Source organism: Littorina saxatilis, linkage group LG1, assembly GCF_037325665.1.
Source record: "Littorina saxatilis isolate snail1 linkage group LG1, US_GU_Lsax_2.0, whole genome shotgun sequence".
NCBI lineage: Eukaryota > Metazoa > Mollusca > Gastropoda > Littorinimorpha > Littorinidae > Littorina > Littorina saxatilis.
Window position 1 is genome coordinate 3,742,605 of NC_090245.1, and position 15,694 is coordinate 3,758,298.

General features: G+C 46.1%; 1 protein-coding gene across 2 annotated transcripts in view; it reads right to left on the reverse strand.

The window, feature by feature from the left end:
- Positions 1-15,694, reverse strand: part of LOC138959567 (protein virilizer homolog) — a 79,663-nt gene that overhangs the window by 24,372 nt on the left and 39,597 nt on the right. For both annotated transcript variants that reach the window (XM_070331107.1, XM_070331115.1), the window contains exons 25-31: positions 10,160-10,229; positions 6,095-6,231; positions 5,802-5,910; positions 4,696-4,786; positions 1,947-2,153; positions 1,576-1,678; positions 423-497 (exon numbers count right to left, since the gene is read on the reverse strand). In XM_070331107.1, the coding sequence (XP_070187208.1) occupies positions 423-497; positions 1,576-1,678; positions 1,947-2,153; positions 4,696-4,786; positions 5,802-5,910; positions 6,095-6,231; positions 10,160-10,229 (792 nt within the window). The remainder of the gene's footprint in view (positions 1-422; positions 498-1,575; positions 1,679-1,946; positions 2,154-4,695; positions 4,787-5,801; positions 5,911-6,094; positions 6,232-10,159; positions 10,230-15,694) is intronic.

A 15,694-nucleotide genomic window follows, 5' to 3' on the forward strand; every position in this document is an offset into this window, starting at 1 on the left:
GCTGAGAGTTACACACCGCCACGATCTGTGCCATCACCCTTTGTCTGGCAGGGTGCACGCCAACTGAAACAGAGCTGAGTGTTACACTCCATCATTTTGTTGGTGCAAAGAAGAAATGTATCAACGTGCACACAACTGACTGATATGCAGGAATCTTGTCTGGCAGTGGCGGTCAGCAGACCGCCAAAACTTGGTTCAAATCGTTGAATACTTTGCCGTCACTTTAGCAGATCGGAGCTGAACTTTCCTCACAACTGGGTAAAGAGGACACCAGGAACACTGTAACATGTGTGTGGCCATTTCTGCAAATTTGAAAAAAAATCAATTCTAGCATTTAGCATTATCCCTGAATATGCTTTGATAACTTTAAAGATGTCCAACTTAACCATTAACAGGGTTAACGCTGAAGAAGGCTTTCCTACCTGTTCTGGCAGTGACATGGCTGTGTCCTGGGCTACCAGGGTGATCTCCTGGTCACACAAACTCTGCAACACCGACTGAAACACACAACACACAGCATCAAACATTGTCATCATTTTCACGAGTTTTCATTCAACAACACCTGGGAAATAAATCTTATGTTCCCCATGCAATAAATCAAGGTGGTGAATGGGTTTGAGCTTTCAGGTAAAACGTGGATTGTCAAAGTAAAAGCCAATCAGGCTGATTGTTTGATGTGTGGAACCATCGCGGCTTTGGATTTGTGTTTCCAAGGGCAACGATTGTAAGCATTCACTCACAAAGACCCAATCAATGTTGATAATTACCGCGGCGCCTCATGGTCAATTTGCAACTTATCTCTGTAATCGCAAAATCCACAACAAAAAGTCATAAACACTTAAAAAGAAAATAAATATGCTCAACACTTACTGAACTCACACGTATGATCGCAGCTCTGTACATTTTCAGACTGGAAGAAAAGCGTCAACAAGCTACGTTTGACGTCACATACAAGGTTGACGTGTTATCTCGAGCTACTGTGACGATGCTTTGTGGCCCGGAGTTGGATTCTAAAAATTCGTCTCCCTGTGGGTTATTGTGCATTTTGTTGCACAACCAAAATGATGACAAAAACGATGTTTGGTGGCTTGTTGTCAGACCTGCATTTTGTTGTTGGTCCTCGGGGGAGCATATCGCCTTTTGTCTCATATTTATCAACCGCGGCCTTCGGCCTTGGTCGATAAAGATGAAACAAAAGACGATATGGTCCCCTTGGACCAACAAAAAAGCTGGTCTGTCAACAAGCCACCAAACATCTTATATTATTACCATCACTCTGTTTAATAATATCCTGCACGTGTGTGAATGTACGTCTGAGAATGACATCTCTAGAGTAAAGATGGATACATCTAAATCAATTAAACTCTTTCTTTGAAGAGTTTTTGCAATGTCCTACACATGTCTTCTGTTTATTTTACCTCCAAAAATATCTTGAAGGACGTCTCCAGAGTGAAGCTGAATGCACCTCGAGATTGCAAAAATCTCCACCCTTAAACTTTAGGCGTGGCTGGGATTTGAACCCTCCACAAAGAAGGCGGACTCATAACCATTATGCCTGCCCCGTTTGTTACTCACCACGATGGCCTCCTGAGCCTGCACGTGCTGGGGTCGTGATGACACGTGGTTCATGGTCTGCACCAACAACGACAGCAAGGGCTTGTACTTCTCTTCTGGTGACCTGTCAAAACACAGACACACTTAGTTGAGGAGAACCAGACAGTCAGTCAGAGAGCAGAGAGACAGAAAGACAGGCAAGTCAGACAGACAGACAGACAAACAGACAGGTAGGCAAGTCAGACAGACAGGCAGGTAAGTCATATTGACTGACAGACAGATAGCCAGAGAGGCTATCACCCAATCAGACAAATGGATGGATGGGCGGACAGATTTATGGATAAACTGCAAGCGACCTAGCCAGTGAGGCAGCCATAAGAAGAGACACTGACCCAAACCCAATGAGCTGCAGGATGGCGGACTTGATGCCTGGCTGAGACAGCAGGTAGGACACCAGGCTGAGGATCTTGGTTGTCATGGGCGACACCGCCCCCTCCTCCCCCTCTTCCTTCCCTTCCTTTTCCTTCTCTCCCTCCTTCTTGTCTTCCTCCGGTGACTCTTCCACCGTTCGCTGCTCCAGGTACACGTCCAGCAGACACCTGTGACAAAGAACAGAGACGTTGGTCCAGTGACTGGCTCCATTCAATGTGTCATCATCTTTTAACCAGTGGATGCCTTTTCATTCTCTCAGGTACTACCACTACTACTTGAACATTTATATAGCGCTTCTCTACAGGTCAAAGAGCTTGTGTAATGTGTTTCTGGTGTTTGTTCAGGTACACACTGTTCCCTTCACTACTGAAGATCAAGAAATGAATGTACATCCCGAGGCACCTAACAGCGCAATCACATCAGACTAAACCATCTTCATTTCAATTTGACAAAGTATTTTTGTACTGGTTTGTTAACTTCTTAATTCACATTGCTTTGCTTTGCTTTGAATGGTATGGAGAATGCAAATATTATCCAATTCCACACCTCTCCTCATTTCTCTGCCCTCTCTCTTCTCCCATTACCTCTCTCTTCTCCCATTCCCTCTCTGTTCTCCCATTCCCTCTCTCTTCTCCCATTCCCTCTCTCTTCTCCCATTCCCTCTCTGTTCTCCCATTCCCTCTCTCTTCTCCCATTCCCTCTCTCTTCTCCCATTCCCTCTCTCTTCTCCCATTCCCTCTCTGTTCTCCCATTCCCCCTCTCTTCTCCCATTCCCTCTCTCTTCTCCCATTCCATCTCTCTTCTCCCATTCCCTCTCTTCTCCCATTCCATCTCTCTTCTCCCATTCCCTCTCTGTTCTCCCATTCCCTCTCTGTTCTCCCATTCCCTCTCTGTTCTCCCATTCCCTCTCTGTTCTCCCATTCCCTCTCTTCTCCCATTCCCTCTCTGTTCTCCCATTCCCTCTCTCTTCTCCCATTCCCTCTCTCTTCTCCCATTCCCTCTCTGTTCTCCCATTCCCTCTCTCTTCTCCCATTCCCTCTCTGTTCTCCCATTCCCTCTCTCTTCTCCCATTCCCTCTCTCTTCTCCCATTCCCTCTCTCTTCTCCCATTCCCTCTCTGTTCTCCCATTCCCTCTCTGTTCTCCCATTCCATCTCTGTTCTCCCATTCCCTCTCTGTTCTCCCATTCCCTCTCTGTTCTCCCATTCCATCTCTCTTCTCCCATTCCCCCTCTCTTCTCCCATTCCCTCTCTGTTCTCCCATTCCCTCTCTCTTCTCCCATTCCCTCTCTGTTCTCCCATTCCCTCTCTGTTCTCCCATTCCCTCTCTGTTCTCCCATTCCCTCTCTGTTCTCCCATTCCCCCTCTCTTCTCCCATTCCCTCTCTGTTCTCCCATTCCCTCTCTGTTCTCCCATTCCCTCTCTGTTCTCCCATTCCCTCTCTCTTCTCCCATTCCCTCTCTTCTCCCATTCCCTCTCTCTTCTCCCATTCCCTCTCTCTTCTCCCATTCCCTCTCTGTTCTCCCATTCCCTCTCTCTTCTCCCATTCCCTCTCTCTTCTCCCATTCCCTCTCTCTTCTCCCATTCCCTCTCTCTTCTCCCATTCCCTCTCTCTTCTCCCATTCCCTCTCTCTTCTCCCATTCCCTCTCTCTTCTCCCATTCCCTCTCTGTTCTCCCATTCCCTCTCTGTTCTCCCATTCCCTCTCTCTTCTCCCATTCCCTCTCTGTTCTCCCATTCCCTCTCTGTTCTCCCATTCCCTCTCTCTGTTCTCCCATTCCCCCTCTCTCTTCTCCCATTCCCTCTCTCTTCTCCCATTCCCTCTCTCTTCTCCCATTCCCTCTCTGTTCTCCCATTCCCTCTCTCTTCTCCCATTCCCCCTCTCTTCTCCCATTCCCTCTCTCTTCTCCCATTCCCTCTCTCTTCTCCCATTCCCTCTCTCTTCTCCCATTCCCCCTCTCTGTTCTCCCATTCCCTCTCTCTTCTCCCATTCCCCCTCTCTTCTCCCATTCCCTCTCTCTGTTCTCCCATTCCCCCTCTCTCTTCTCCCATTCCCTCTCTCTTCTCCCATTCCCTCTCTCTTCTCCCATTCCCCCTCTTCTCCCATTCCCCCTCTCTTCTCCCATTCCCTCTCTGTTCTCCCATTCCCTCTCTCTTCTCCCATTCCCTCTCTCTTCTCCCATTCCCCCTCTCTTCTCCCATTCCCTCTCTCTTCTCCCATTCCCTCTCTGTTCTCCCATTCCCTCTCTTCTCCCATTCCCTCTCTGTTCTCCCATTCCCTCTCTTCTCCCATTCCCCCTCTCTTCTCCCATTCCCTCTCCCTTCTCCCATTCCCCCTCTCTTCTCCCATTCCCTCTCTGTTCTCCCATTCCCTCTCTCTTCTCCCATTCCCTCTCTCTTCTCCCATTCCCTATATGTTTGCTTTTTTCCTCCTGCAGAGATGTCGTTTGTGTCAACAGTCGCCCAAACAAAATATAAATCTTGGAAAACGTTGCCATCATTCTGCCTAAATGGCGGGGAAAAAAACGGTCATGCACGTAAAATTCCACTCGTGCAAAAAACATGAGTGTACGTGGGAGTTTCAGCCCACGAACGCAGAAGAAGAAGAAGAAGAAGTTGCCATCATTTCAGCAAAATTGCCACATTCCTTCCCGGCAGATAGAAAAGTGACATCAAGGATTAACAAAGACCAAGCATACACTAGCTGTTTTACCTAGCAATGATGGTGGCTGAAGGAGCGGCCAGATCTGCAATCTGCCAACACACACGTCGCAGCAAACACAGCAACGGCTGACACCCTGTACCTGTCAACACAACAATCTCAATCACACAATCGCACAAACAAACAAGCAAGCATGCAAGCCAAAGACACCAACGTCTACACACACTACATTGCCAATAAATGCAAAGCAAACAATCAGTACAGGTGATAAGAGGAGGACATGGCAATTAGCAGGACAATAATGAATCAAGCCTATTTCCAGGGCCTGGACTGGGCTAGGATTGCACAAGCTTACATGAGATTGGGGTGGTGGGAGGTTAGGGGGTCAGGAGGAGGGCCCCTCAAGCTGAACAATTTCTGTCATTTGGACATAAGCAAATAAGCTGTTTGTTGTGTTTAGACTGACTCCCTAGGGCGGCGAAAAAGTAAAGAATAACACAGAACCAAAGAGGTCATTACCTGCCAGCAGACTGATGAGGTTGTGGATGTCGGGCATGAGGGGGTGAAACAAAGAGGTCATTACCTGCCAGCAGACTGATGAGGTTGTGGATGTCGGGCATGAGGGGGTGAAACAAAGAGGTCATTACCTGCCAGCAGACTGATGAAGTTGTGGATGTCGGGCATGAGGGGGTGAAACAAAGAGGTCATTACCTGCCAGCAGACTGATGAAGTTGTGGATGTCGGGCATGAGGGGGTGAAACAAAGAGGTCATTACCTGCCAGCAGACTGATGAAGTTGTGGATGTCGGGCATGAGGGGGTGAAACAAAGAGGTCATTACCTGCCAGCAGACTGATGAGGTTGTGGATGTCGGGCATGAGGGGGGAAACAAAGAGGTCATTACCTGCCAGCAGGCTGATGAGGTTGTGGATGTCGGGCATGAGGGGGTGAAACAAAGAGGTCATTACCTGCCAGCAGGCTGATGAGGTTGTGGATGTCGGGCATGAGGGGGGAAACAAAGAGGTCATTACCTGCCAGCAGACTGATGAGGTTGTTAATGTCGGGCATGAGGGGGTGAAACAAAGAGGTCATTACCTGCCAGCAGACTGATGAGGTTGTGGATGTCGGGCATGAGGGGGTGAAACAAAGAGGTCATTACCTGCCAGCAGACTGATGAGGTTGTGGATGTCGGGCATGAGGGGGTGCAGGTGAGCGCTCCACAGCTTCCTAGTGTTGACGGCCAGCGAAAGCTCCTCCTTCCCCAGCGGCTGTAACAACAGTCAACTTTTCCTTGAAAACCTTCTAGCTATTTCTTTTACATGTCATAGTTGAATCTTCTTGCATAACTTATGGAAGCTCTCAATTTACAGCTCAGAAAGCCACAGAAAACAGAACAATTTTTCACCTAAAAAGAACTATTTAAGCTACAAATAAAACAGCCAGTGTGCCGACCTCTTTGGACAGCAGGGGGAAGGGCAGGGGCACCAACTCTGAGATGAGGAGCAGACCACTCATGTAGACGTAGGGGGACTTAACGGCGTAGCGAATCACTTCCTTCATCATCAGCGTCCACATGCTGCTGTTGAGAGCTGAAAACAGATAACAAGTGTAAGTCGTGCATTCAAAATGTCTGTATCTCTCTTGAGACATCTGCCAGTGTTGAGAGCTGAAAACAGATAACAAGTGTAAGTCGTGCATTCAAAATGTCTGTATCTCTCTTCTGACATCTGTCAGTGTTGAGAGCTGAAAACAGATAACAAGTGTAAGTCGTGCATTCAAAATGTCTGTATCTCTCTACAGACATCTGCCAGTGTTGAGAGCTGAAAACAGATAACAAGTGTAAGTCGTGCATTCAAAATGTCTGTATCTCTCTACAGACATCTGCCAGTGTTGAGAGCTGAAAACAGATAACAAGTGTAAGTCGTGCATTCAAAATGTCTGTATCTCTCTTGAGACATCTGCCAGTGTTGAGAGCTGAAAACAGATAACAAGTGTAAGTCGTGCATTCAAAATGTCTGTATCTCTCTTCAGACATCTGCCAGTGTTGAGAGCTGAAAACAGATAACAAGTGTAAGTTGTGCATTCAAAATGTCTATATCTCTCTTCAGACATCTGCCAGTGTTGAGAGCTGAAAACAGATAACAAGTGTAAGTCGTGCATTCAAAATGTCTGTATCTCTCTACAGACATCTGCCAGTGTTGAGAGCTGAAAACAGATAACAAGTGTAAGTCGTGCATTCAAAATGTCTGTATCTCTCTTGAGACATCTGCCAGTGTTGAGAGCTGAAAACAGATAACAAGTGTAAGTCGTGCATTCAAAATGTCTGTATCTCTCTTCAGCCATCTGCCAGTGTTGAGAGCTGAAAACAGATAACAAGTGTAAGTCGTCCATTCAAAATGTCTGTATCTCTCTTCTGACATCTGTCAGTGTTGAGAGCTGAAAACAGATAACAAGTGTAAGTTGTGCATTCAAAATGTCTATATCTCTCTTCAGACATCTGCCAGTGTTGAGAGCTGAAAACAGATAACAAGTGTAAGTCGTGCATTCAAAATGTCGTTTCTCTCCACAGACATCTGCCAGTGTTGAGAGCTGAAAACAGATAACAAGTGTAAGTCGTGCATTCAAAATGTCTGTATCTCTCTACAGACATCTGCCAGTGTTGAGAGCTGAAAACAGATAACAAGTGTAAGTGGTGCATTCAAAATGTCTGTATCTCTCTTCAGACATCTGCCAGTGTTGAGAGCTGAAAACAGATAACAAGTGTAAGTTGTGCATTCAAAATGTCTATATCTCTCTTCAGACATCTGCCAGTGTTGAGAGCTGAAAACAGATAACAAGTGTAAGTTGTCCATTCAAAATGTCTGTATCTCTCTTCAGACATCTGCCAGTGCTGAGAGCTGAAAACAGATAACAAATGTAAGTTGTGCATTCAAAATGTCTGTATCTCTCTTCTGACATCTGTCAGTGTTGAGAGCTGAAAACAGATAACAAGTGTAAGTTGTGCATTCAAAATGTCTATATCTCTCTTCAGACATCTGCCAGTGTTGAGAGCTGAAAACAGATAACAAGTGTAAGTTGTGCATTCAAAATGTCTATATCTCTCTTCAGACATCTGCCAGTGTTGAGAGCTGAAAAAGTAGTGGGTATGAGTGACAAACAGAAAAGGTCCATGACTTCTTTGAGGCGTGTCAAAATGAAATGCTGCGACTGAGAGCTGTGCATGGAAAGGCCAGGGTGTACAAAAAAGATTCAACCAATACAATGAAAAATTTCTAAAGTAAATTTTCATTTGATTAATATACTTACCCAATTCTCATAAATGCATTGACTTCAGTCTCACATGCTAGATGTCGAAAAACCACTCAAATTACCTGCCCTTAGAAGGGTGGTAACCAAGCTAAAAAGAGACGCCATAGCCGTTGCTATGCACTGACCCCGCTCGGTTACCCATAACACCCTGCGCTCCACGTGAGCGCCAGCATCCGGAATAATCATTCGAGACTACTCCAACACCCCAAGGATATTAAGTAGCGGGGATGGATGGGAGGGTATTAACAATGAGAATTGGGTAAGTATATTAATCAAATGAAAATTTACTTTAGAAATGTTCCATTAAATTACATATTCTTACCCCAATTCTCATAAATGCAGATTCCTCCTAAAGGTGGAGGGAACTTACTTATGTCCTTGAAAGAACCTGCCCTGCAGCGACCAAAGCCGGCAATGAACTGGAGCCGTCAAGCCGAGTGCAGGAGATATCCCGAAGATAAAAGCTGATGAACACATCATCAGACCTCCAGTAGGCCGTTTGTTGCTCTAATAGGCCTAGTGCGAGAGAGGTAGGATTTCAAGGCTCTAACCGGGCAGTTAGCTAAATCCAGATCACCCGGGGCAAGAATAGTCCCAAGAGGGGGGACTTGAATCACCGGCGGAGCTTGGCCTGGCTTCTGATTCTTAGCCAGGAAGCCAGGCCGAAAATGCAGTGACACCGAACCATCACGTTCAAACGCGATATCCTCTGGCAAACCCGAAAGGGCGTGTATCTCACTGCCCCTATGAGCTGTGGCCAGGAGAAGAAGGAACAAAGCCTTGCGCGTTAAATTCAGCAAACTGGAAGCCCGTAAAGGCTCAAACGCCGAAGAACGCAAGAATTCCAACACCAGGAACAAATCCCAAGCAGGGACAGGGGTACGTCTCTTCACCTCTTCAAGAGCGGCCCCTTTTATCACACTTGCGATCACCCCATTGACATTAATAGAGCTGCCTATCTGCTTCAAAGTAGCAGATATCGCTGAACGCCTGACTCTCAAAGAAGAGGCCGAGCTGCCCTGTGCTGACAAAAAAGAGAGGTGATTCGCAATTTGGAGAGAGCGAGGAGCCAAGGCGTTGACCCCAGACTCTCTACACCACTTGGCCCAGGCAGACCAATGCGAGGCATAGACCGAGGAAGTGGAAGACCTATGCGCTTTTTGCACCAAATCCAGCGTCAAATCCGAAACGCCAGATTTCCGTAACTCCGTTCTCACAACCTCCAACCGTGTAGGCAAAGGGTTCTTGGCTGAACGAGCTCTCCCCGCACCAGGTTTAGAGGAATCGGAGGTCCTTTGGCCAAAAGCAGCAGATCTGGAAACCAATGCTGCGATGGCCACATGGGAGCTACCAGCAGAAGATCTGGACGTTCCAGCTCGGCTTTCCGCACCACTCTGCTGAGCAGAGGAAAGGGGGGGAACGTGTAGGCCTGAAGGCCTACCCACGAGAACTCCATCGCATTGCTTCGCCAAGCCTCCGTGTCCGGAAAAGAGGACACAAAATCAGAACAATCTCACCAAAAGGTAGATGGACAGGTAGACAGACCCACAAGAAACAGCTAGTCTCACGGACAAGCCGGCATGCGAAGGCCCAGAGTGAGTGACAAAAATTTGACACGTCCACCGTGTGCTGTCGAAAGTCGAGAATGATTATTCCGGATGCTGGTGCTCACGTGGAGCGCAGGGTGTTATGGGTAACAGAGCAGGGTCAGTGCATAGCAACGGCTATGGCGTCTCTTTTTAGCTTGGTTACCATCCTTTTAAGGGCAGGTAATTTGAGTGGTTTTTCGACATCTAGCATGTGAGACTGAAGTCAGTGCATTTATGAGTATTGGGGTAAGAATATGTAATTTAATGTCTGTTTTGACAACAACGTACAATGAGACTGCATCATTGCTGTTATTCTTTGTGCCTAACTCTCTCATCACAGTTGTTTTTCTTCATTACATAATATTGTTAATAGTATTCAAACATAAAAGTATATGCAGCAAACGTCCCTGATAAGTTTAGAAGCCTGTAAGAATTTTCAGCATCAAAAATAGTAATACGTGTATCAATGCTACAAACAAGCGCAGCAGAAGTAAATGCATTTCATCTCTTGTATTTCAATGGTACCTTGGACAACAGTGCATCAACAACATTAGAAATCCCCCAAAACAACAAGAACAAAAGAAAAAGGGTCAAACACAAACATACACTGCCATCTTACCGTCTTCTCCTTGAGACTTGAAGTCGGGCTGAGTGAACGCCAACAGTGTGTCCACGATGTCTTTCTGCGCCTGCAAGCGCCATCACCATACCAACATCAAACACTTGATCCACAATTCTCACAATACAACTAGTTAACCTTGACTGTGCTTCCTACACAAGCGCCATCACCATACCAACATCAAACGCTTGATCCACAATTCTCACAATACAACTAGTTAACCTTCACTGTGCTACCTACACAAGCACCATGACCATACCAACATCAAACGCTTGATCCACAATTCTCACAATACAACTAGTTAACCTTGACTGTGCTACCTACACAAGCACCATGACCATACCAACATCAAACGCTTGATCCACAATTCTCACAATACAACTAGTTAACCTTGACTGTGCTACCTACACAAGCACCATGACCATACCAACATCAAACGCTTGATCCAAAATTCTCACAATACAACTAGTTAACCTTGACTGTGCTTCCTACACAAGCGCCATCACCATACCAACATCAAACGCTTGATCCACAATTCTCACAATACAACTAGTTAACCTTCACTGTGCTACCTACACAAGCACCATGACCATACCAACATCAAACGCTTGATCCACAATTCTCACAATACAACTAGTTAACCTTGACTGTGCTACCTACACAAGCACCATGACCATACCAACATCAAACGCTTGATCCACAATTCTCACAATACAACTAGTTAACCTTGACTGTGCTACCTACACAAGCACCATGACCATACCAACATCAAACGCTTGATCCACAATTCTCACAATACAACTAGTTAACCTTCACTGTGCTTCCTACACAATCCACATCATCCGGACTGTGGAGTCTAAAGCATTATCCAGTGAAAGTTAAAATGTGCACAATACAGCACCGTTAGAGGGGGGAATCGAGACGAGGGTCGTGGTGTGACAGTGCCGCCTCAACTTTCACAAAAAGCCGGATATGACGTCATCAAAGTTATTTATCGGAAAAAAGAAAAAAACGTCCGGGGATATCATTCCCAGGAACTCTCATGTCAAATTTCATAAAGATCGGTCCAGTAGTTTGGTCTGAATCGCTCTACACACACACACAGACAGACAGACACACACACACACATACACCACAACCCTCGTCTCGATTCCCCCCTCTACGTTAAAACATTTAGTCAAAACTTGACTAAATGTAAAAAGGGGAAAAACCCTGGTCTGATTCTTTGGACCCAAAAGACTGCGATTTAGTGGAAGTCTACAGTCAGACATGACATTAATGGGTTTTATGTATGAACATGTAAAGCGCGGAGAGCACAGTTGTGGTTCGCGCTATATAAGCTCCCCATAATAATAAATAATAATAATAATAATATGAGTAGTTAATTAATGATGAAATACTGTTTAAACAAAAATGATGAAATTATACTATTATTAGTATGCATAGCATCACTTGCCAATTGAACATGTAAGCGGCAAGTGGGGAAGATTCTTTGCTCGCATGCTCAGGTAAACTATCAAGATATGTTTTCGCTAAGGAACATTAGTATGATTATGAATAAGCATTCTTAATATTCGCTGTTATGTTAAGTATTCATTGTACTAGTTCTTAATCTGCTGGACATTCTGAATAGTTGTTGTTTAATGTGTGGATAAATAACTCGGACAAGGATGGGAATTAATATTAGTATTGACAGTAGCATGGGTGGGAGCCCAAAATGTTGCCAGGACTGAACATTTTCAAAATGCACAAAATCAAAAACCTCTATACTTGAAGGTGTTTGGTTGCATCATTCTTGCTAGAGGTTTATAAAAACAAGTTTTGGTTTGTTTGTTTGCTTAACGCCCAGCCGACCAAGAAGGGCCATATCAGGGCGGTGCTGCTTTGACATTTAACGTGCGCCACACACAAGACAGAAGTCGCAGCACAGGCTTCATGTCTCACCCAGTCACATTATTCTGACACCGGACCAACCAGTCCTAGCCACTAACCCCATAATGCCAGACGCCAGGCGGAGTAGCCACTAGATTGCCAATTTTAAAGTCTTTGGTATGACCCGGCTGGGGTTCGAACCCACGACCTCCCGATCACGGGGCGGACGCCTTACCACAAGGCCAACCGTGCCGGTACACAAAAACAAGTGGTAAACAAATTTCAAGAAGGGTTTTTTAGAAGCGGCTTAAACAAAAACTTAAAATTGGAGATGCACATAATTAAAAAATCTTGTAAACTTGAAGGTATTTCATTTCATCACCTACTTTTGTCTTTGTTTAAAACAAATGTTTACTGCAATAAAGGAAACTCGCCATGCAAACAAAGCAAACACAGAAAATAACAGTCACCTCCCTTGTACTACACATTTTACTTGTAGCTTATGATTTTATCACTGCAGGTGGTATATTCTCAAATAATTGTTGAACCATTGCTTCAACCAAATGAGAAACAAGTTTCAAGTAAGTTTGTTTCAATTAAACACCTTCAAAAGGGCTAACTGCTCAGGTTATAAAAGAAGAAGGTTAAGACAAAAACAAAAACCGCCAGAGTTATATCCCTTGCTAATGCTATTCACAGTCTTCTCATGCTGCTTTTCAATTCATCATTTCAGGAGTTATATTATAAAATTATTGTTGAATCATAGCTTGAATTTGTCACGTTTCAATATATCACTCAAGGTGATTATGAACCGGTTAATTACTACTAATTAACTAACCACACCACGATCCACTCTCGCAGGCATACAATTAAATAGAGTCAACAAAAGTATAAGTTTCAGACGCCTGTTTATGTATAAACTCTCCACCTCCCTCGAGCCTTCACTCAAAATATGTTCCTTTTACGTTCTCAACACGTAAAAAACCAGTGTTCACTGACAAAATGCCAGTACTATGTAGAAAATTATAGTAACACGCTGAACCCGTGTAAATACAGTCGAAATGAGAATGTTCTGTTCGAAAAGCTCTAGTTCGTGCAGGTGTCACACACCCCACGTTGTCACTACTCCAATGAAATCATAGATACGAAAAGACAACGGTGGTCAACGGGGTGCGTACGACATGGTGCACTTAGCTTTATCTCTGCTGCTGCTGCTTAGCCGGTATGCTGGTTAGTCGGTTCGCTGGTTAGCCGGTCCGCTGGTTAGCCGGTTCGCTGGTTAGCCGGTCCGCTGGTTAGCCGGTCTCCTGGTTAGCCGGTCTCCTGGTTAGCGTAGCCTCAACAGTTCCCGCCAGAGTCAGCCGTGCCGATGTTACGGGAACGTAACGAACGAACGAAACGAACGAACGAAGGAAGGCTGCAAACAGAAAGCATCGGTGCACTAAACATGTCAGCTACCCCTCACCCACCACCTTAAAACATGTCATCTTTAAATATCTCATCGAGCACGTGGGCCTGCACAAAACTGACTTTTTACAACAACAAAACAGCCATTTTCCGTCCTTCTCTCCCTATCTGCAAAAACCATATACAGATTAGTATTTTAGCGTCACAGAGAGTAAATTATGCGCTAACCTGGAAAGAACAACAGAGAGTATTTCATTCCACAACACAGACTCATCAACAGCGTTAAATAATGATTTATTACCTCAAAAGCCTATGATTGTAACTCTCAATGGAAGCAAAGTCCGCCTCCTCCCTGGAACAGTCTCTGTTCGTCAACAGTGACCCAAAACGTCCAGAACCCCTTGTCGAATCCTTATGCGAAAGCCATCGCCGACGAAGGAAATGTGACGACTTGTCCTCAGCAAAATACGTGGCAGAGGAAAGGAATAACTTGTGGAAGTTCCCCTAGAGTGCCGAATATGATACTCGGTGAAAAACCATCATACTCTAGTGACTGTGTGTTAGGTCCTTCCCCTTCTGCCGCTGGGTGTCAAGTGTGTCGTCCTTGAGTCTCTGACAGACCACCTAGCCAAATACACGTGACTGACCTTGTCACCAAACCAGTCCAGCTATACACAGTTTTGCCTCCCCAAGCAGGAAAAAGACACGAGAAACTCAATCCCTGAAAATCCCGTGCGCGCTGTCAGCGAAAAAAACCGTCAGCCCTATGACAGCAGAAACCTGCACTGTGAAGCTCGTGCGTTTCAAAACATCCGTGCTCGGGAGCACTGTCAGCAAAAACTCTGCTGTGTCCAATATCACGCACAGGCGCTTTCTATCATACATTGACCCAGAACAGGCACTCCACTGAGTGACGCTTTCTTGGTCTCTGTCACCCGATCGTGACACACCTCCCCTCTTCAAGACGAAACCTCGGTTTCGCTCACAGTCATGTTCTCCTCTACAGCCCGAGAGAGAAAGTCAGCTCCAACATTGTTGGCGCCCGGAATGACGCGTACCGTGAATTGGTACGGTTGGAGAATCAACGCCCAGCGCATAAGTCTGGCGTTTGCCAACCTTGCAACCTGAAGATATTGCAGAGGTTGATGGTCCGTCTCCAGACAGAAAGGTCGTCCGTACAGGTACGCTTCGAACTTCTGGATGCCCCAGACAATGGCGAGACACTCGCGTTCAACCGTTGCATACGCTGCCTCGGCCGAGGTCAGCTTACGGCTGGCGAAGCAAACAGGGTGCAAAAACCCCTCTGTCTCCTGAAGCAACACTGCCCCAAGTCCCTTCCCTGAAGCGTCTGTCCTCAGCACGAAGTCCTTGTTCAGGTCTGGTAGTCGGAGAATAGGCTGACTGGTGAGTCGCCTCTTCAGGGTGTTGAATGCGGAGCTACATTCCTCAGTCCACACTACAACGGTCGGTTGTAGTTTCTTGGTAAGGTTGGTCAGTGGTAGAGCGATTTCGGCAAAGTGCGGGATGAAGCGTCTATAGAAGCTGGCTAGGCCCAGGAAAGACCTGACTTCTTTCTTCGTGCGCGGTGGCTCCGCCTCCCGAATCTTCTGGATCTTGTCGTCCTCTGGAACGAGCAATCCCTCGCCGACAACATGACCCAGGAAAGACAATTCCCGGAATCCCAAGTAGCACTTGGACGGTTTAGCTCCCAGATTTCCGTCCTTCAACCTTCCGAACACGTCGCGCAGGGCGTCGAGATGTTCAGTCCATGTCTCTGTCGCGATCAGCACATCGTCGATGAAACTGCTGATGTCCTCGCGCTTCAATGGTTCCAAAAGTTTCCTCATCATGCGAGTGAAGACGGCACCTGCATTCTGTAGACCAAAAGGCATGACTGTCCACTGGAACTGGCCGAATGGAGTGGTAAATGCAGTCTTTGGGCGGTCTTCCTCGGCAACTGGGATTTGCCAGTATCCCTTGGTGAGGTCCAGTTTGGAAAAGTACTTGGCCTTGGCCAAGTGACTGAAGAGGTAGTCCACATCAGGCATGGGTTCCGCGTCAAACGCCGTAATCTTGTTCAGCTTCCGGTAGTCAACACAGAACCTGACGCGTCCATCCTTCTTCTTTACAAGCACAATTGGTGAACTGTAGGGAGAGTTCGCTGGCTCGATGACGCCCAACTTCGTCATGTCGGCGATTTCCTTCCTGACCACCTCCTTCTGGGCATGAGGCATGGGATACTGCTTCGTCCTCACT